The 23,179-nt window shown below is 39.4% G+C and overlaps 1 protein-coding gene across 1 annotated transcript in view; it reads left to right on the top strand.

The window, feature by feature from the left end:
• Positions 1–23,179, top strand: part of ANKS1B (ankyrin repeat and sterile alpha motif domain containing 1B) — a 1,249,898-nt gene that overhangs the window by 1,143,747 nt on the left and 82,972 nt on the right. Inside the window, exons 17-18 of the mRNA XM_031650180.1 lie at positions 17,048–17,155; positions 19,821–20,000. Of these exons, the coding sequence (XP_031506040.1) occupies positions 17,048–17,155; positions 19,821–20,000 (288 nt within the window). The remainder of the gene's footprint in view (positions 1–17,047; positions 17,156–19,820; positions 20,001–23,179) is intronic.

Genomic DNA, 23,179 nt, shown 5'->3' with positions numbered 1-23,179 from the left:
CAGGGTGAGACTCCATCTCAAAAAAGAAAAACACAAAAATTAACCCAGGTATGGTGGCAATCACCTATAATTCCAGCTACTCTGGAGACTGAGGTAGGAGAATTGCTTGAACCTGAGAGGAGGAGGTTGCAGTGAGCTGAGATTGTGCCACTGTACTCCAGCCTGGGTGACAGAGTGAGACTCCGTATCAAAAAAAAAAAAAAATCACAAGTTACTTGAGTCTCATGAAATTTGAACCAGGGATTTCAGGGAGATTTAATTTAAGCGTGAGTGGAAAAAACTTTGATGTGATCAGTGTGATAGTAACACTGTAGCATTTTCATCATTTATTACACATTTCATAGATATTAAGGGCCCACTATGTGAATAGTATTATATTTATTAATTAATGACATGCCACACACTGTCATCATTCTAGGGCAATATAAGAATAAGAATAAATTACCAATGTTTTTATCATATGTTGTTATTCTCTCCAGCTTAATTTGACAATTTTCTTGAAATGAAAAATTAATAATTTCTCACTGTGTGTGAATGACATGTGTTGCTAATGAGTTCAGTGACAATTGGAGATTAAACTCTGTTTTCTAACAAACGCTAAGTCATTGTTTATTGCTTGGTTCTCATTAGAGACTTGTAAATTATGATGAATTATATTAGCAAGTGGGGATATTACTTTTCTATTTGATAGTTCAGTATCTATTTCTTAGAAAGCATTGCTCTACTTTTCACTTTTTCATCTTGAGCTCATAATTTTGATCAACAAATTTGCAACCTGATACAAAATAAATATGTATTAAAAATTGACCCACCATATGATTCTTCAGTTCTGTTTCTGGGTATTTATCCAAAGGAATTTAAATCAGGATCTTGGCCAGGTGCAGTGGCTCAAGCCCATAATCCCAGCACTTTGAGAGGCTGAGGTGGGCGAATCACCTAAGGTCAGGAGTTTGAGACCAGCCTGGCCAACATGATGAAACCCCATCTCTACTAAAAATACAAAAATTAGCCAGACATGGTGGCGCATGCCTATAATCCCAGCTGCTCAGAAGGCTGAAGCAGGAGAATCGTTTGAACTCAGGAGGCAGAAGTTGCAGTGAGCCAAGATCTCTCCACTGCACTCCAGCCTGGGTGACAGAGCAAAACTCCATCTCAAAAAAGAAAAAAAAAAAAGGAAAAAAAATTAGGATCTGGGGGAGATACCTGCACTCCCATGTTCATTGCAGCATTAGTCAAAATGTCCAAGACAAGGAATCAATCTGTATGTCCATCATTAGATGAATAGATAAAGAAAATGTAGTATATACATGCCATGGAATATTATTTGGCCATGAAAAAGAAGGAAATCCTGCCATTTGCAACAATATGGATGAACCTGAAGGACATTATACTAAGTGAAATAAGCCAGGCACAGAAAGCAAATGCTATGTGATCTCACTTAAATATGGAATCTAATATTGCCAAACCCATAAAAGCAGACAGTAGAATGGTGGTCACCAGGGCCTGGGACAGAAATGGAAAGGTGATGGTGAAACAAGACAAAATTTTAGTTACACAAGATAAATAAGTTCTAGAGATCTACTATAGCATAGTTCCAGTAACTTAACAATACTGTATTGTGTAATTAAAATTTGCCAAAAGAGGATATCTTGTGTTAAGTATTCTTACCACACACACACAAAAATGATGATGATAATAATAATAAAAGGAGCTGGAGGAAAATGTGGGAGCTGATGGATATGCTTATAGTCTCGATGGTGGTGATGGTTTGATGTGTATGTACTTATCCCTAAATTCATCAAGCTGTATGCATTAAATATGTACAACTTTTTACATGTCAGTATACTGGAATAAAGTGGCTTAAGAAAATAAAAACAAACAGACTTCATTTTTTCATACAATGTGCTAAGTAGATTTTTTTTAATTAATCAGGACTAGTTTGATACTATCATTCCAAAGTTCTGTTGCCGTTAATTGTTCTGTTGCTGTTATTTGTTCAAAAGTAGTATTTTACTCAACTTGAAAGAGTGGAAGATGAGTAGATGTTCACTAGATGGAGAAGAGGAAAAGGAGACATTCCAGAAAGAAAGCACAGCTCATGTGAAAGTCCACTGATGCGTTCACATCTGAGCTTAAAACCTGAAAGAAGTGACCTTCTTTTTTGCAGAGTATGTGCTCTGGCCCCCAAAGCATCCTCCACCTCCAGAATCATCAGTAGTCTCCATATTTTTATAAAACAGCTTGCAAAAGAGGTTTTCAGCTCACCCACTGCACAGGTCAACCTGATCACTCATACCTGTTCCTTTCCTTGCCAGGATGGGATGACCAGCACCATCAGCAGCTAATGATTCTCCATTCTCCAGCTTTGTGAATCATGGCTGGCCTAGGCCAAGAGAAAGAGGGAGAGAAAATTACAAAGAGTTTGCACCTTCCCCCAAATGGATTCTTTTTTACAATAAAACCTTCATTAACTGGAATTTTTGGATAGCTAATGTTGTCAGCCCTTGCTTTTAGTGCAGGAGGCGGTGACAACTAACTGCTCCTAAGAATTCCTTTATTTAAAAGCTAAATCTTCCAGGATACTGCTGGAGCCAGTGGGCATTCCTCAGCCACCTTTTGCAGCAGCACTGTGAACCAGTGACAAATAGTCTTCCCAGAGCATGACTCAGATGCAATGCAGTATTCCAAATATCCAGGAAAGAATTAAAGACTGTCAACAAGCCACCCTTAGTCAGGAGGTAACAAAATATACATATATATATGTGTGTGTATATATGTGTGTGTGTGTATATATATGTTTGTGTGTATATATGTGTGTGTGTGTGTGTGTATGAAGAATTCTAGTAAGGACTCCAACAACAGAAAAAAAGTATCTTTTTAACCATAAGCTAAACTAATTAAATAATTGAATTAATTGAAAATCTCATACATTCTATATGCAGATCATTGTACTGAGGTTACTTAACACACCACCTCATTATCTAAAGGTAATTGAGGTTTTTGTCATGTAAATACGCAACGTTGAACCACTAATGCAGCCCTTGAAAGTTACCTTAATTAAAAAAAAAAAAAAAAAGTTTTGATTATCTGGGAATCATTACTGACTGACAGAGATTTTCAGATTGCCCTCGAATTTTCCAGTGCCTTTTCCAGGCTGGACTTTCTCTTCTGGCATTAAGGATTTGGAAATAATGGTGAACAAGAGAATGAAAATCGACAGAATCATTTCTGCACTAGGTATATTAATGGATAAACTTGAAAAGACTTAGAATAGACTGCAGAGTTCATATTATAATAATAAAGTACTGGTTGTTCATATAAGCAAGCACACAGCCTTACATTTAATGAGTCTCTGGGAGAAAAATAATCAGTCACTTTTGAGCAGAAGGTAGGGGCCAGGCACTGTGCTAGGTCCGTCCATTAAAATTGTCTCACTTGAGCCACACAGCAACTCTGGGAGAGAAGTGGCAGCAAGATAGAATGAATCCAAAGTGCACGAATTTTGTAAGTCGAAACTGGATTCAAATCCTGATTTTGTCATCACTTTGACAAGTTCCTTAAATTCCTGAACCTCAATTAATGCATTCCTAAAGTTAAGATTTGTAATTACCAGCCTTGTTAGGTTGAAATGGTAAGGTAAATGAGATCATTTCTTTGGCAAAATTATTCTAAATGGGTTCATTCCCTTCCTATCAGACACGTACTTTCGCATTCTTTCTGCTAAACACTTTCCTATGTTTAACTAAAAATTCAGCTATTTCTTTGAACTGTGGCACAGCCATATCTTTCCCATCTTGAACTTGAACAATTGATTTATTTTGGATCCTTAATGTAAGACATTATATTTATGCCTGTTAAATTGCATCTTTTTGGTGTCAGGTTGGCCTTTTCAGCCCATTGAGAGAATGTTGAATTTTACATTTAGCCTATTATTATACTAAATATTTTTCACAGTTTTATGTCATTGAAAAATCTGATAAGTTTTCTTCTTATGTCTACTTTGATGCCATTAATAAGAATATTGAATAGAGCAGAACCCAGGGGCAGAGCCTGTGGCATTCAATCAGTGGTCCCCCAACAGGTTATGACAGAGCCATTCATCAAGCCTCTTGGCTGTAGATGTACAACCAGCTGTGAATCCACTTAATTTTTCTCTCATAGAGCCCACCGTCTTATAGATAATGAAAGACTTCATCAAGTGCTTTATTGGAACCAAAGACACTATATCTGTGACATTCTCCTGGTCTGTGAACCTCATACTAATAACTCTGTCAACAAAAAGAAAGTTAATAAAGTTTGGCAAAAACGGATTTTCAGTGAGGCCAGCAAAGTTTGAAGAGTGGCTGATGATGCAGGGGTTGTTGCCAGGAAAAAGGGGCATGGCTGGCTGCTGAGCTCCTTTTGGGCAGGTTCTAGGGGAGGGCTCAGCCCTTCCAGTTCAGAAACTGGGCTTAATCAAAACACTGAATAAAGTTAGAATTTTATGAAGCTCATTTTATACCAGGCACTGTGCTTAATGCATTGCATGTGTCTCATTTAATCCTAACTGTTATACTAAGAGGAGAATACTATTTCTTACCTCCATCATTTTGCACAAGGTAGGTGACACTGAGAGAGGTTAAATAATTGACCAAAAGGCATATATAGTAAATGCCAGTACCAACACTCACACTCAGGTCACCCTGACAGCAAGCCCCACTCTTAATCACTATGCCCTCCTGATCAGGTTCTGTGCCTTGGTGGCATTGATTTAATTTAACTAAGGAGAGATCAGTGTATCAAGATGTCCAGTCTGTTAATACATGACGGGAAGGATTCTCTAACTGACCGAATGCTCCGCTCCCTAATCCCCCATCTTCAACACTTCCTCTTCTCATATCTGGGTACTCAGAACACTGATTCAGTGATTACTGCTTCCTGGTACATGTGGTATTGAAGGAAAGGGAATTTTGAGGGATGTTTCATTTAGATCAGTACAAAACCTGATAAAATAGCCCCCTGAGTAATCAGGGAGCTTACTTACGTTAAGATTCAGTCTCTCTCCCCATGATGCTATCAAAGCTAGACATTCTAATTCTTTTTTCCATAGTTTCATTGCTTCAATCTGCCCTCTACCCTTGCTTCTCCACCCTACCCTGGCACACTTTCTTTGTTTAGCTGGATTTCAGTATCACCAATTAAACTATAGTCACGCTGCCAGTCTATTTCATTGACTCTTCATGGACTAGAAAGTCATTCTGACTTCAATCACTTTGTTTGTCCTAGTCTGTTTTGTGTTGCTATAACAGAACATCTGAGACTGGGTGATTTATAAAGAAGAAAAGGTTTATTTAGTTCACGGTTCTGCAGGCTAGGAAGTTCAAGAAGCATGGTGCCCGCACCTGCTTAGCTTCTGGTGAGAATTTCTGGTGCTGTATCACAACATGGCTAAAGGTTAAAGGAGAAGCTGACGTGTGAAGAGGCAAAATCCACAGGATGTCCTGGCTTCTTAACAACCCACTCTTGCAGGAACTAATTCATCCCTGTGAGAACTAATCCAGTCTTGCCAGAGCAAGAACTCATTCACTCCTGAGAGAATGGCACAAATTATTTCAAGAAGGATTCGCCGCCTCATGACCCAGATACCTCCCATTAGGCCCCATCTGCCAACACTGACACATTGGAGATCCAATTTCAAGCTGAGTTTTTCTCAGAGAAAACTCAAATCATAACACTGTTGATGTGATTAATTTGATGCTTAGAATGCAACCTTATTCTCTGGTTCTTGAGTGCCATCTCATGATCACCACCTGTTACCCATCCAGAGAGAACCCATGTTGGCTCCTAGTGATCACTCCACTCTTTTCAAACATCCATAAGCCATTTGTTGTAAGTATTTAGAAAGCATAAACATTTTTACCACAGTGTTATGACTTGGAGGATTAAGACCCTCAAAAATGTACGTACAGGCCGGGCTCAGTGGCTCATGCCTGTAATCCTAGCAGTTTAGGAGGCTGAGGCAGGCGGATCACGAGGTCAGGAGATCGAGACCATCCTGGCTAACACAGTGAAACCCCGTCTCTACTGAAAATACAAAAAAATTAGCCGGGCGTGGTGGCGGGCGCCTGTAGTCCCAGCTACTCTGGAGGCTGAGGCAGGAGAATGGCATGAACCCAGGAGGTGGAGTTTGCAGTGAGCCGAGATCATGCCACTGCACTCCAGCCTGGGACACTGCAAGACTCCATCTCAAAAAAAAAAAAAAAATGTACATACATAGGAAAGTCAGTACTAATTTACTGTATTGTACACTAATAACAAAGAATATGCTACAGAGTCTATTAGCCTATGGTTAAATAGTAGTAGGCTCCTAGAACAAAGCTACCCTGCAGGTCACATTTTCCTTAAGACATCCTGCAGTGTGTATGTTGCTCACTCTTCCATCCAGCTGATAAGTGATACATTCCAAGACAACAGAGGTCTTCCTCTCGAGCAGCCTGGATTACAGCCTTCAGGAATGGCCTTTTTTATACAATACTGCATACTGAATGAATTCTCCCAGCATTATTTTTTTTTTAAACAATTTCATTGCAATTTAATTACAGATCATGAAAATCACCCATTTTAAGTGTACAGTTAGATAAATTTCAGTAAACCTATACATCCTATAAATGAACCTATAAAGCAACCATCAACACAATCCCATTTTAGAACATTTCCATCACCCCAAAAAGTTCCTTTATGCTCATTTCAGTCAATCCCTGCTCCTATTCCTACTCCAGATAACCACTGATATGCTTTCTGTACATAAAGTTTTGTGCTTTCTAGAAACTCATATAAATGGAATTCTACAATATTATATCATCTTGTGTGTGCAGCTTCTTTCACTTAGCATAATGTTTTTGAGATCTGTTGATGCTATAGCCTGTATCATATAGCCCATTCCTTGGTATCATTAGGCAGTATTTCATTGCATGAATATACCATATTTTACTTATCCATTCACCAGTTGATTGGACATTTGGATTGTTTCTAATTTTTAGCTATTATGAATAATGTTGCTTAAACATTTATGTACAAATCTTTATGTGGGCATATGTATTCATTTTTAGCTAGGAGTAACTAGCTAGAGTCAACTCGCTGGGTTGTGTGTTAGAAAACTGGGTCAAAACTTGAGAAACTGAGAGTTTCCCCAAAAGTGCCTGTGCCATTTACAATCCTGCTAGCAAGATGAGAGTTCCAGTTCCTCCACATCCTTACCATCCTAGGCAGGGTCATTGTTTTCTAATGTTAGCCATTCTTATGGGTTTAAAGTGATTTCCAGCTCTACACTGTGATGTGACTCTCCAGGAAATAAGGAAGGGGATAGTGGTGGGGGTGGGGACAATGGGAGAAAAGGGATGATAAGAAATCTCTCTCACTGTTGTTACCCTTTTTTTTCTTCTTTTTGAACTTGTCCTTGGGACTCAACCTCTTCTTTCCTTATAATACTTCTTTTTAACCTTAACATCCTTTTTGCCGCCATACGTAGCTGAAATATGGTAAACGTCCAATTCTAAAGTGCAGTAGTAGCTGGCTAGGCTAAGTAAAATCTGTGGATGCATTTTTAAAACTTTAGTTTAGCTAGTTTTAGGTAGATTTTTTACCTCCTCCCACATAAAACCCTTTTATCAGAGCTGCTGACAGAAACAGAATTGGCTGGATTGAATTCACTGCCTCTTTCACTATTCTGTCTGCTGATGGAGGGTGTTATATGTCATTAAAGTAGCTAAACATCAAGAAGAGGGGCAGAGCAGCAACAGAGCAGAAAAGACCGTTTATAACCCAAAAATGGAGTAACCAGGCCATCACTTACCTAGGATGGTCTCTTGAGACTCAATTTGTCTTAGAGCTTCTTTTACAAATATGGGTATATTCACCCATATTTGGGTATATTCATGTATGTTGCATGTTTCTGTTTATTTTATATGGACATATGTTAATGAATTTTGATAACCATAATTTCATTTACAATACTGAGAGCATCAGTCACACAATGTAATTGATCATAAATTTTATGATCTCAAAAATCGAAAGGAAATAAAGTTGGAAAATACCCTCCTTAGCAGTAAATATCCTGCATGGTTAGCAAAATATAGCAAAACAGCAGTCTCTCTACTTCTTAGGATGCAGAGCATTTTTATGTATTCATAGTACTGCAGGGAGATTTGCACTTTTCAGATGCTATTAGCACATCTTCACATCTCCAAGAATAACTTCAGATCTGGGATATTGCACATACTTCCCATTTTCTTTTGTAACAAATTTTTCCTTCAGTAACCCCAATGATAGGGTTATTGAGCAACATAAACCAAATTTCTCCTATAAAAACTTACCTGGCAGCAAGCTTTACTTAAAAGTAACTTTCAGGGAAATTAGTTGGGAACTGATTTATTGTTTTATTTTGTGTGTGTTTTTAATCTTCTGAAGCAATGTTTATGTGAAAGTCAGAAAATTAGTACCTTCATCAAGAGGTAATTCAGAGAGCTTCACAAATAAACCTAAGATTCTCATTGATTACAAAAGAAGGCTTTGTACCTCCAGAGCCCTTAAATGTTCAGAGGCAATTATACCATTAAGGTCTCTCTTTTCATGCAAAGATGATCTCATTTCCTCATAATTAGTATTTCCTATTTAATGAGACAGACTATATTGAGAAAACACACATTCCTCCTTCCTCACTCTTTCTGACTATCCTTTGCTCTCTCTGGAGCTGTTTGACTTGGAACCTCTTTTCCTTTCCGTAGGTTAGTACAGTTGTATTTCGGTGGCATCTGTCAAACAGTTATTTGCTGATTATTTAGTAGCAGTTCGTTTGGAAAGTAATAGCAGAAGGAAAAGGGAATTTGGAAACTGTAGTCAGAGGGAATTTTTTTAGATGAAGTGGCAGAGGTAAAGGGAAAGAGTTACAGATGGTGGGGCGTAAGGAAATTTTGCATCACCCATGGCAAGACTGTGTGTAGGAATTAAGGTGCAAAAGCTCAGAAAGAGTAGAAGAGTCTTGAGAGTAGAAAGGGAAGGAAATAAGATGTAGGTATTATTTTCCTTCCATCTTTTTCTTTTAGAGACATCTCCCCTGCTTCATTTGTTGTCCACCTTGACAGGGGTTTGAGTTGAGATCTTAGAGATCACCTTTGAGTTGTACTCGTGGGCTAGATGCATTGAAGAACCCTGAGATACAGTAACACCATATCTGACTTTCCAGCGCCTATAGTCTAGTTGATCAGGTAAAACACATACACAAATAAAGAGAGCTAGCTGTACCCACCAGGATGTATCACGTGTCAACAGCACAGGGCAGCCCACAGATACTAAAGAAATTCAGAGAAAGAAAGGTCGATGTAATCCAAGGTGAGCAAGCAAGGCTTTAGGTGGATCTCGATTTCATCCTTGTGAGATACTAATGAAAATCCAGGCAGAGACATTCTGGAATATGCACAAGTGTGTATATGTGGCACAAAGAAATAACAGGAGAGAAGGTTGGAGAAGTGGAAGGCATGATTCTGGATCTAAAATCTACCCAGAGATATCCATAATGGCACATTTAAATATCAAAGATAATATCCAAATATTGTTGATAGGGTAAGAAAGTTTTAAGTTTCTGTGATACTTAAAACAGAAATGATACCTTAGTACCTTAGTTCTGTGTTTTATAATTCCAGATAAGCTTCCTAGTCATTCTCATTCAATCCACAGAAACCCCTTTTAGGCTGGGAAGACTGTGTAGACGTATATATTCAGACAGATGGATGGATGATAGATAGAAAGATAGATAGATACATACATACATACATGCATGCATGCATAGACACATAGATGCCTACATACATACACACAAATATATACGCACGTATGTTCACATAGTTTTAATATTTTTTTACCACCTGGATTGAGAGCCCTGGAGGACTCGATATTTTTTCTTCTTTGTGGCTCACAAATTGCATAACATGGTGGTTATATGTGAAAGGAATCCAAGAAATATTTGTTGAATAAGACTGTTATTCTCCCCTTTATATTACAACTCAAAGACATTAAAGATTACTTAGCTAGAAGAAGAGTAAGAGAAGAGCCAAATGTCATGACTTTCTGCTCCTAAGTTCTTTCTGTTCACCATCCCATGCCAGACATGGATTTTTGCAGTCCAAGAAATAAGAGAGAAAAATGTCATGGTCAAAAATTGTATGCAAGTTCAAGTGAAGATTTCTAAGATTGCAGGAATCTGAAATGGAATTATATACAGGCACTTTTGCCTTGATGCTTTCAGGTGGAAAGTGTTTAGAAATTGTTCTCAGGCAGGGAGGAAAACTTTGACAATTATTTGCAATTTTAGTTCTGCAGATGAGAACAAAGCAGATCAACTTCCGCCACAACTTCCATTCTTGGCATTTAGGAACACCAGAACCGCTCAGAACACTTGCAGTTTTATTAGAAGAGGCTACTCTGAAGCCAGGTGAGCTATATAGACTTGCATAGGAGCTGTTCTCTTTAGTTGGCAAGTATCTAGAAAGGAAAGGGGAAATAATCTACCCCCTAAAATGGGAGTGAGTTCCAAACGCAGGATGAACTCCCTCCCTCAATAAAAATCTCGGAATAAAAAGGATGCAGTCTCCTGGTGGTGAGAACTAGAATCGCTTGTGTGCCCAGCATCGCTGCATGTGTACTCTCTGAAGAATTCCAGCTATATGTGCTATTTCACATCTGTTAGCTAACTCTGAACTCCAAAAACATAACAAATGCAAAATATGACGCTGAGGAACATTATGTGGGCTTGTGATTTTCCCAGGAGGAATTGGTCTAGCCGGTGATAAATGGATTGAGATTTCATGCAGAACATGGAGACAGACTGTTGCTACATGACTTTTCTGCATGACTTGTGTGATTCTTGCAGTCTTCTTTAGTGTTTTCCATGCTGTGTCTATGTAAACATGGCAGTGAGAATGGAAATTGTAGGATGATAGAATTATTTATGCATGTGGAATGTTTACTATCCAGAAAGAAGCACAAACCAAAATTTTCAACGGTAGGGGAAATGTTTAATGAATTATGACATACTTCTCTGAAACAATAATGTGATAATATGGAGTTAGTTAAAATGTCTACTGAGAGTTGTGTATGTAGAAAAGTTCTCTAGCTTTAAAGAACTGAAAAAAAAGGCGAAAACGGTACTTACGATATGACCACCACAAAACATAATCGTGGGAGAAAAAAATAAAAGGAAATATATCTATTTAGACATAGTTTGTGGATTACTTGTTCTCTTACTTGTTTTTCTGTATTTTGTAAAGTATCTAAAATGGGAAAGCAGTATAGCTATTATAATCAAAATGTTATTTAATTTTGTTAAAGTAGATAAAGAAAAATGCTTCATTTACATCATGTTTAAATTAAACATGTTAAATTGAATGTGATATAAATGTAAACATGTTTAATTTTATATCACATTAAATTTTAAAAGAAAAAAAGAAGTTTAAGTACATTGACTTTCAGCTTTGCTATGACATATATTCTGAAGTAAGCTATTCCGTAAGAAGGTCATATCATGATACCGTCCGGCCGAATTCCCACAGCCAAACCCAGAAACATAAACAGCAGTGACGTGATATTATAGGATTGTCATCCAGCATGGTTATTCTTCTGTTGCTGGGATTCACAGTGGGGTTTCTGGAATTATCCTGTTTAAGTGATACTGGAGAAAATTCCTGGAGGTGGCTACTGCTGTGATGAACGGATGCCCACCTGTGGCTGACTCCTGTTGTTTCAACAATATTCCTTGCCTTTGACCCACATTCCTCTTAACAATAGTTGTAATAAAAACCATTAAGAACACATGCAGTAACTTTTATTTCTTTTTCTTTTTCTTTATTTTTTTTTTTCTGAGACAGAGTCTTGCTCCATCGCCCAGGCTGGAGCGCAGTGGTGCAATCTCAGCTCACTGCAACCTCCACCTCCCGGGTTCAAGTGATTCTCCTGCCTTAGCCTCCCGAATAACTGGGACTACAGACATGTACCACCATGCCCGGCTAATTTTTTTTCGTATTTTTAATAGAGATGGGGTTTCACTGTGTTAGCCAGGATGGTCTCGATCTCCTGACCTTGTGATCCAGCCATCTCAGCCTCCCGAAGTGCTGGGATTACAGGCATGAGCCGCCACGCCTGGCCAACTTTTATTTCTTATCTATTGGAACTCAGCAGTTGGAGCCACATTCTTAGGCTCATGTGTATAATAATTTTGTCTTAGTTAATAGTGTGATAACATAGTTATTTGTGCCTGATCTCTCCAATATTGTAAGCTCTGTTCATGGACTTTCCCCTTTGAATCCTCCAAATAATTGGTAGCAGAAATTCAATATTGTTTTTTGAGTTGAACTGAATTGCTTCAATATCTTAGAATAACTAAATATCCAATATATTACCATTATTTTGTCTTTTACTCCCATTATGTTCTTTGTCTGAACAGTTAACTTTAACCCAAGCAGTAATGAAAACACAGAATTCTTCTCTACTGCAGTAACCATTACTCTGGTGTTTTTGAAAACTAAAGTTTTCATACTGGTTTTCACCCATGATGCCTGGGGTTATAGGATTCCACTACCTCAGGAACCCCATCTGCTTGCAAAGACAGTCTGCTATTAAGCTCTTCTCACTCAAGGCAAACCCAACAGCCTTCAGACTTGACTTTTCCATAATGACCATCTTTCTTTGGAATATTCTGTTATTGTTTTGCCAATTAGATTTGTTATTGTCAACTTGGACATTTTGAAGCCAACTGTCACCCTGTCTACCACTCCACAGTGAGCCAGCTCAGATTGAATCTTGGATGATGAGGGTTTCCTGTGCTTGGTCTATATATGTATTTCACAGGGAATACTGTGAGTTACCTGCCCTTGTAGCCTGTAGCTTTAACAATGCTATAAGCCTTATGAAAAAGTGAATTATTTTAATGTTTTCAGATGCTCAAAGCCCTCCGTAAATGCTTTAAACATGATAACTCAAAGTAAGAAGCAACGTCTTAAGCCTCATGATGACATAACCAATAGTTTAACTAAAGGTCAAAAGGTGTAGAGGTTAACAGCAAGAAGAAGAGCAAGGAGAGTGGTGAAGGGCAGGTTAAGAATCAGGTGCACATCCTAGCCATGTGCCTCTTAGCGGTGTGACCTTGGAGAAGTTCCTTAGCATTTCATAATCTCAAATTTTGCATCTCTAAAATGAGAATGGTTTTATTGTATGCTATTGTAAGGATTACAAGAGATATTTATATACGTGTATAACCACTTGGTACAGTTTCTACACAACTAGAACATAGAACTAGAGTATAGAAAATGTTCAAGAAATGGAAGTTACCATCAGTATCTTCAGTGATGGGAGCTCATTTCTAATAAAAAGGAGAGTTATCCAGGTGATCTTGATAGTACTAACCATCCTGTGTTGATTTGTTTCCTATCTATGTATCCATCCATCCATCCATTCATCAATCCACCCTCATCTGGGTAGCTCTATGGAGGAGACAGCAATGAAGATTCAGTGCAGAGGAGTGCCTCAGCTTACCTCCTATTGAAGATTAAGCAATGTAGATGGGAGAAGAGCATATTCTTTTAAATTGGGTCTGGCCTCAGACTAATAGCTAGAAATCAGCCACATTCCTACTAGGATAAGTTACTTCATTGAGGGCTTTCCCAAAGTTAGCCACATCTCTTCATCCAAAGCTCCAGTGTATTTCTTTAACATGATTGACTTTATGACAATGACCAAGTCCTTGTTCTTCTGGGCCGGGATTCCTGTGCACCCTCAGAACCCATTCACTGGAATAAGCACACTGTGAAAGTTGCGACTTCTATGTGTCAGGCACTATGCTGATTATTCTCACAATTTACTCTTCATCTTCCCAACAACATTTGAAATTGTCATTAACTTCTTCACTTTATATGTGAGAAAACCTGAGATCAGAGGAGTCAGGTAACCTGCCCAAAATTAAGTCGTGGGAGGCTAAACCAAAAGCAATAGTGGAGATTACATCAGCTCAATTGTACCACAGTTATATGTTATTTAATGTCAGTTTTATAAATAATAATAATTAAATGAATGTCTTTATTATAAAGACATTTTTAGCAGGACTCAGGGAAGGGGCAAGGTAGTACCATCAGCATGAGGTCCGGCTATCTGCTGGGAGAAAGATTTTGTGGGAGGAATTTATATCCAATAGAAGCTTTTGGCAAAGTAATTGAGAATGAGAATAAAAGAGAATTTGAAAATATACTGTGTTTAGACTTGCAAAATACCTTTGGAAAGGTTATTGTGTTTTTTCTGAGATGGAGCAATTATTTGATCTCGATGCTTTAAAAAAGAAACAATACAAGAATGTAAGGGCATTTCTATGGATTGCGTAAACAATGCTGCCTGCAAGTAATCAGCAGTAGGGCCACACTTAGTTAGCATATTTATAAATCATCTGAAAGGAATACATGCTGAAATTTCCAGATTTGCAAAAACCACTAAGCTCTTCCAGGTAGTGAAATGCCAAACTGGTTAATATAAATGCAGAAAGCTAACGCAGGGCTGTGTGAGTGGGCAGAAGGATGCCAGATGGGCTTCTGCCTGGACAACTGTAAGATAAGGAATTTAGGGAAAAATAATTCAAATCATCCCTCCTAGATTAAAGGGCTTTGAACTACTAGCTATAACAAAATTAAGGGATTTTGTAGTCAGTGTATACTTTTGTCCCTAGTTATTCCTACTGCAGCTAAAAGGCTAGCTAGAAATCACATGTGCTTAGGAAGGACATTTTAAAGGGGTATTGAAAGCAGAAAACAGTATCCTGCATACATGTAAAGCCATGGTTCACTTATACCTGCAATATGGTGAGCCATTTTTTCAGCAAACCTTAAGCAGCTATAATAGGGTAGGAGAAAGTCCAGAGGATGTCAACTGAAATGATTTATGGAAAAGAGGAGCTGCTTTATGAAAACAAACTTACAAAGATTAGGATTCATCAGCCAGGGGAGATGAAGGTTTTATAAAATCATAGGGATGTGGTGCATGGGGACATTCACCTTGGCTAACATTTACCCTCCTCATCATCAACAGGTATGGGTCAGAGGGTGGCTGTCGAAGGAATAGGGCATAGTGTGAGTTTAAAATATACATCAGTTTAGGCCGAAAGGCCCATAAGTTAACCAACAAATAGACAAATAAAAAGTCAAGGTAGATGAAATACTACACAGACATAAAAAAACTAAATCATGTCCTTTGCAGCAGCATGGATGCAGCTGAAGGCCATTACCCTTAAGTTAATTAATGCAGAGACAGAAAACTAAATATTGCATGTTCGCACTTATAAGTGGGAGCTAAACATTGAGTACTCATGGGCATAAAGATGGCAACAGTGGACACTGGGGATGACAAAGGAGGGGAGGGAGGAAGGGGACAAGGACTGAAAAACTACCTACTTGAGTATTATGCATACTACCTCGTGACGGGATCGTTCATACCCCAGACCTCAGCATCACACAGTGTGCCCATGTAACAAACCTGCACATATACCACCTACATCTAAAATAAAAGTTGAAATTTTAAAAAAATTCAAGGTAGCATGGGATGCCTGCCAAAGAAATGCTCTCCCTACCTTCTATCTTAAAACTTGAAAAGAGAAGAAAAAAGTTTACACATGCGGTAACGACTTTGGAAACTACTTACCCAACAAGATTATTCTATCTTGGGACTACCCATGGGTAGGGAAGAGGTAAACACATTTTTATGAATGGATTAAATATACAATATATTTTTAAGAAGTTGGTAATATTTGGAGAAGTGCTCAAATTTTGTGATGTATACTTTAGAGTAGAACATGCTTTGGAATCAGGCAAATCTGATTCAAATCCCAGAGACACCACATGCTGGCTTTTGGGTAGGTGACTTAACCACTCCGAACCACAGTTTCTTCATCTGTCAAGTGAGAACTCCTTCCAGATAGAGAAGTTGGGAAGATTGAAAGGGGTGTGCCCCTGGTAAAGCACCAGGAATGGGGCTGAGGACTGAGGTACTGCAATTCTCAGTTCCCTTTGAGAGCTCTTCTACCATGTGCCCTTTGCAACAAGGTCAGATTCAAAATACCATCCTGGGGAGGCTCTGAGTCTACCCCAATAGGCAGTCCTTCATTCTAACCGTATCCTGATGCAAGATGACTCTAATTTTGCAGCTCTCTATTACCATTCATTCTTTCATATTCATTAATCCCTTATTTTTTTTTTTAGTCATCCTTTTATGCTTTGGGGAAATAATAGTGATCAACATATGCCAGTGCCCTGCTCTCAGAAAGCTTGCCTGGAGAGGGTGGAACAAAACACAAATACTAAGCCTGTAAAGAAAGTGCTTTCAGAGCATGATAAAATGAGGATCATCATGGAGAGCGTGTCAGGGGTTGAGGACATGGCTCCTTCAATAAGGAGATGGGAGAAGACCTTTCTGAGGAGACAGCACCAGAACAGTGTCCAGAACCATGAGAATTCCCTGGTTATTTGAAAATCTCAGTGGGGAGAGGGAGCGTTCCAGGCAGGTGATTGAGCAGGGGTAGAGGCCCCAAGGTGAGAATTAATGTGGAGCTTCCAATACCTAGAGGAGGCTGGCATGACTGCATATGCTGGATGGAGGGAAAGAAACAGAGAGCAGCCTGTCCCCATTATCCCGAAGCCAAGTCCGGACTCAGATTTTATCCTGTGAGTTTTCAGCTGCTTATGAGAAGAGCTGGCTTCTATTCTGGCAAGGTCTTGAGACTGCTGCATTGGGAATAAGACTCTCAGGCAGCATGAGTAGAAGGAGAACCGTCCTCCCTTCTCTTTCTGCCCCTACTACTTAGCCACTCCAGGCTTCCCAGATGCTACTGCAATCTTTCTTGATTTCAACAGTCACACTGACGTCACACCACATCTCATGGTGCAGGGGTAACTGCACAAATCTCTTTTCACCCCACATGTTTTAGGACATAGAAAAATTATTTGTTCTCCAATGAAATATTTAACCCAAATATATGTTGTTTCAGGTTTTAAAAATCAATTTGATTGGCCACAGGAAACGTATTTTGGCATCTCTGGGAGACAGGCTGCACGACGATCCCCCACAGAAGCCCCCTCGGTCCATCACCCTCAGGGTAAGTGCCAAGCACATTCATTTGGTTCTCTGCCCTTAAGAATTACTTGTTTGAGACCAGCCTGGCCAACATGGTGAGATCCTGCCTCTACTAAAAACAGAAAAAATTAGCCAGGTGTGGTTGTGCCCGACTGTACTCCCAGCTACTCCGGAGGCTGAGGCATGAAAATCGCTTGAACCCGGAAGGCGGAGTGTTGCAGTGAGCAGAGATTGCACCACTGCACTCCAGCCTGGGCAACAGAGTAAGGAAATAAAAGAATTATTTTGTGCAGTTTTATAGGTTTTATAAACATGCACTTTATACAACTGAAGCAGTAGATCAGCAAGTGCAGGCTCTTTTATTTGTAGCTTACCGTATCTGTGTAAAGTCAATCTCCCTTTTGATTGTGTTTGACACAATCAAAACAACAAGATTTGTTTTTCTAGATTAGTTAAATATATATTTTTGAGATTTAGATATCCATCTATAATGGAATCCAGCCTGACAAATCACCACCTTTAAAGAACCACTCCCTCACCTCCCATCCCACACCCCATTACACCAGGAGAGCGGAAATGAGTTTTCTGTCAGACTCCTCAAACCCACAGAAAGAAAATCGATCAAGGACCACAGTTAAGTAAAGAGCAATTTAAAATTAACCTTAGGGTCTTCTGTTTTTTCAAGAAGTAAAATTTGTCCAACTTTACCCACTTCAAAAATTCAGAATAGAAAATCTAAAACCTTACTTAATAAATGGTATTTCTTTTCTTCAACTACACTTTAGAATTATTAGGTAGGAGCCCAGCGTAGTGGCTCATGCCTGTAATCCCAGCACTTTGGGAGGCCAAAGCAGGCAGATCACGAGGTCAGGAGATCGAGACCATCCTAGCTAACACAGTGAAACCCAACTCTACTAAAAATACAAAAAATTAACCGGGCATGGTGGCACGCACCTGTAATCCCAGCTACTCGGGAGGCTGAAGCAGGAGAATCGCTTGAACCCAGGAGGCAGAGGTTGCAGTGAGCCAAGATCATGCCATTGCACTCCAGCCTGGGTGATAGAGCGAAATTCCATCTCAAAAAAAAAAAAGAATTATGAGGTAGGAAACTAGAGAGAACCTGTAGAAGGGAGAGAGAAATAAAGGGGAAGTGAAGGAAGGGAGGGAGGAAAGGGCAGAGAGAAAATGAGAGAGATGATTTCCAGGCAAAATGGCAGTGGCAAGAAGTGGCTGGCAGTCACCAGTGTTCATGCGTCCTATAAGAACTTTTCTAAAATTCGTCAAAAAGCTGAGATCTCCCTGAAAGCTGTGGGGTGCCCGCTCTGCTCTCTTTCTTTTGTCCTGCACTTGCTTGTTTCTGATTTCCTTTCTGAAGGGATGAATACAAGCATGGCACCCAGACGTAACCGTCGTGATGAAATGCAGTGGCCTGCCTCTTATCAATACACTTCAGCAAACAACATAGCCACTGTCAGGATAACAGAGGGTGGGGCAGGAGAGGAGCTGTTAGGATTTGGAGTCTGATTCAGCTTTGGAGGAGAAGAAAATGCGCAAGGATTTCAGGGGATGCAAGAGAATTGGCTCCAGGAGGACGAGCTTAGCCTCCTGAGAGAGACTGGAGTGGGATGGGTAGGGACTACATGAATACTGGTTGAATTAATTACTGGGGGCATTAGGGTACACTGGAATATTTGGAGGTTACTTGAGAGTTTTGGGAGTCATAAAAGTACAAATAGAAATTTCACCCTTTAGAAAGAGGAGCGTCAAATAAATTAGAAAAAAAAAAGTGATTTTTGTTTTGCCTTCATTTTGCTACATGGAAGGAGAGAAAGATATAAGCACCATCAGTGTAGTCATCCTAAAATAACTCTTTAGAGAAGTAATTTCCTGCTACTTACCCTGCTCTTTTTCCTTCCCCTTCTGAACCTCTCATTCTGGCTCTCTGGAAGAGATTTAGGGGAACAAAAAAAGATCAAAGACAGAGATTTCCGAGAAAAAGTGTAGGACCTAAATCTATCACAGAAGGTCCAGAATATCTGCAGGAGAAGGGATCTGAAGAAACACCATGATCCCAATCCTGTTTTACTTGCAAACAGTAGAGCTGAGCTGTCTATGCCCCCTATCTTCCTCCTGACCTGTTTCCCTCGGATGGAGTTGTCTTTGCCTTGGAAAAGCATCCTCTGTCGTAGCATGCACTGCTCTGCAGTCTGTGCGTGTGACATGCTGTGTTGCCATACTGTGTCCTCTTCCCAACCCTGTTGTCAGACCATTCTTTGATGAAGGATCAAGACCCATTGGGTCCCATTTTAGCTTTCTCATCATGGCATCTACCATGGTGAGGACGCTCTGCCCACACGAGGGCCCAGTTCCTTTCCTGTAAACACAAACAGTAGTGTCAGAGGTGCCCAACATAGGTGTGCCTCCCTTCTGAGACCATCCATGATGCTGCTTTAGGAAAACAGAACCTGACTCTTGATATTTCAGACCTTTGACCTGAAATACTTAGGGGAAAAACGTATTGACTAGATTGTGCCATTAATAAAATGGTGGAATGTCATTCATTCCTTGGCTGTTGCTTCAAAAGCGACTCCCCACCCCCACAGTTTGTCTTGTCAGTATTTCACAATTTTGAAACCAAAGGTTAGCCACGGAACATGGTATTTATTTCATGATGTATTTCCATTCAGGAACCCAGTGGTAATCACACTCCTCCTCAGTTGTCTCCATCACTTAGCCAAAGCACTTACACCACTGGTGGCTCCCTAGACGTTCCTCACATTATCATGCAGGGCGATGCAAGGAGGAGAAGAAATGAAAACTACTTTGATGATATTCCCCGATCAAAACTGGAGAGGCAGATGGCTCAGGTAAGGTGTTATAAGCCTTTGTGATATCTTTTTCAACCATATCAGGTAATGCCTTTTAATATTGAACAGTAGCTTCCTATGGATGCTTATTGCCCGTGCCTAAGTAGAATTTATACCATTTTATGCCCCGCCTTTCATTCCTTGCTCATCTGAACTAGACTGAGACAGAAATGTCTGGGAATGGAATGTGTACACATGTCCTTGTTAGGCATTCCTGCTGAAGAAATTATGTCTGATCTCATTGCACCCAGAAAGTCTTGCCCAGGGAATAATATTGTGTCGAAGTAAAATCATAATGAAAATGAGTAATAAAAGTTTAGAATACAAAATGTAAATTGGTTGGATAATGGGGCAGAAGTTTGGAGGGAAGGATTAACCCTGTGTGATGTGGTTAATTTCCTCCCAAAGCTATACATTCATACAGAAATGCTCTACTGGGACTAGTTGCATTGTCTCATATTGTCACCTTGAATAGTTGAAAATAGTGATGCTTTCTGGCACAAATAATTGAAAAGGGAGATCTGTCACATTCGGACCTTTCCACGTTTTTGGTATGGATGTTCATGTCTAGCCTGTCCTCGGATTGCTGCTTAGAAACTTGAGTCAGCCTTAACCGAACAGTGGCGCTGTTCTTAATGCACATTCAGATGGGCGGGTAGCTCCGCATTTTGCCCTGAGATGCAAAAATATGGATTTGTTGTCAACTATCGGCAGAATCAACTCTTTTCATCCTCATTCTAGGTTCAGACTGATGTGCAGGAGTCTTCTCTCTGCCTCCCACACCTAAGATGGGAATCTTGAGGTGAAAATTTGACTGTAATTGCTTTGCCTTGGTCGTTAAATATTTTTCTCAACTGTTTAGTGAGATTTTATTTTTAAAGCCACTGGTAAACATTGTATGCTGCAGCTCACGAGAGACAAATGTGAAGAGAATGTTCTGGAAACCATGGCTATTCTGCCTGCAGTTGCCTTGGGGAGAGAAGGCCTGGGATACTGTGTCTTCTTTCAGCTCCTTTAATTTTGAAATGTTCTCTGGGTTATTTGTGCAGGAAATGGCAATGCTGGGATTATGGAGAATCTTTTATTGAAAGGGGATGGAAAATACAGGAGAAACAAGATAAGAATAATTTTCTCTTTCTCTGTTGCTAGGTATTGTCTTTTAATTTTTATTACTGTTTTCACTGATGCTCTTTTAAATAGGGCCTCTGAAAGCTTTTTTCCCCCCAAACTTTTCATTTATTTCCTGTTACTTATTATATTTTCGAATCACATATGTGGTTAAATTTCCTTAATGACAACATTTCAGAGATGTGGTTTGTTTTAACCTTGAGCCATGTAGTCTTTATGTATTAATATGAACTGGGTCTTTTCTGAGCCCATTTCTTCCCTGGGTAAGGGAGGATAGTTCTTGAATGAGCATTAGCTATTATTGACTGTGTCAACCTCAGTATAACAGAATTACCTCTCTCAGCTGCTCGCATAATTTATGAAATTTCTCCATATACTGCAGGAGTTTTTTTTAAGAGGACTTACCCTTCAACCTATGTATAAACACTCAGAGGTGACCTAGCAAGACTGCACCCTTACATGCTGCCTGAGGTTCGCAAGCAGGGGCAGTAGTATCAAATAGCACAAATCTTTTAACGAGTCACTCCAATCAGAAATGCATCCCTTACGAGAACTGTCTTAGCCTTGGGAAAATGGTATGGGCTTTTATCTGGCCAGGTGAGAAAAGCCCAAAAGCAGAAAGCAGAGTGAGATAAGCAGGCTGATGCGACGTGGTGAACGAGAGCATCTGTGCACGCATGCATTCCCCTCACGTGGAGTACTAACGATGATCGAGTGACTGCTAGAGACACAGGCTCCATCAGCAACCGGGAGCTTATTAGAAGCTTTCTAAAAGCCTGCTGTTCAATACAGCACTTCTGCTGCAGAGAAAATAGGAGATGACACCACATGAATCTGATCAATAAGAAAAAGGGATTCTGGAACTGCAGCTCTTTGGGTGATGTTAACTGCAGTTTTGAGCGTGATCACTAGTCTGACAAGGCCAAAACCCATGGAGCAATGAATGCATACCTCTTAAAAAATAGTGCTTTAACCTGTCGAAATATGAAATACTCTGTCATTTTGTTGTTGACCAATTCAATTTATGTGACTTTTCCACCAGTCAACCACTCAACTGATGGTTATTATTATTCTATCTTATTTTTGGTCATTTGCTGTAATACTTTTTGAAATTTATTTACTTTTTTAAAAACCTGTCATATCTCTCTAGACCATACTTTTTCCCCTAAAGTTTTGTGTTTAGGCAATCAAGTTGGGTCTTCCTAAAGACTTGAATTAGCAATTAAAATTCTTGCAAGCAAGCAGCCAGTTATACCTCCTTCCAACCTGGAGCTCCATTCCTACAGTTCTTTCCCAAGGGATTTCTCCCAAGAAGCTTACTGTAGCTTGGTTAATGCTTGCCTAACCAGTCCGTTTCCCACTAAAATGGAAAAGTCCACCTTCAGTCTTTCTTTCTTACCTACCAAAAGAAAGAAGAATGCAGTTGAGAGAAAATCACCAGGACACATTTATGTTCTTAGAAACCCCTCTACTTCAAGTTTAACTGAGCTACCACTAGAGTGATTTGGAATTCTAGCCCTAGGCCAGAAACCTTAAGTTCCTGGTAGCTGCAGTAATTCACAGGAGTTTTGCCTTCTTGAGGTCTGCTTACCAGATGTTTGAAAGTGCTTTGCTTAACTTGGAAAACCAATGCTTAACGTTAAATTGAGATAAATTTAATGTCCATTTTACCTGTCAAATTTGTTGGCAGATATTTAAAATAAAACGCTAGAATGGTGTTTAATTGATTGTTTTCAATTTGAAACAATATTTAAAATACCTGTGTTGGAATACAGAGGTTTTGCAAATATTGTGAGTATTGTTTGCTATTATTCTGATATAAGCAATACTCTGGCATCAAATTATTTTAAATGAATATGCAAGAAACAAAATTGAGTTCAGCATGAACTGAATGTAATGATAGAAATACATCTGAATGATGGGTTTCCTATCATGTTGAAGACAGCTTCTCCAGCCTGTAATTCTAAACTGGACTCATTAGCCCAGAATTTCTGAAACACTCCTCCATTTCCATACCCCTAATAAATAAATGTTGCATTCACATTTGTATA

Source organism: Papio anubis, chromosome 9, assembly GCF_008728515.1.
Source record: "Papio anubis isolate 15944 chromosome 9, Panubis1.0, whole genome shotgun sequence".
NCBI lineage: Eukaryota > Metazoa > Chordata > Mammalia > Primates > Cercopithecidae > Papio > Papio anubis.
Note: the sequence above shows the minus strand (reverse complement) of the source record. Positions and strands in the feature narration are given on the sequence as shown.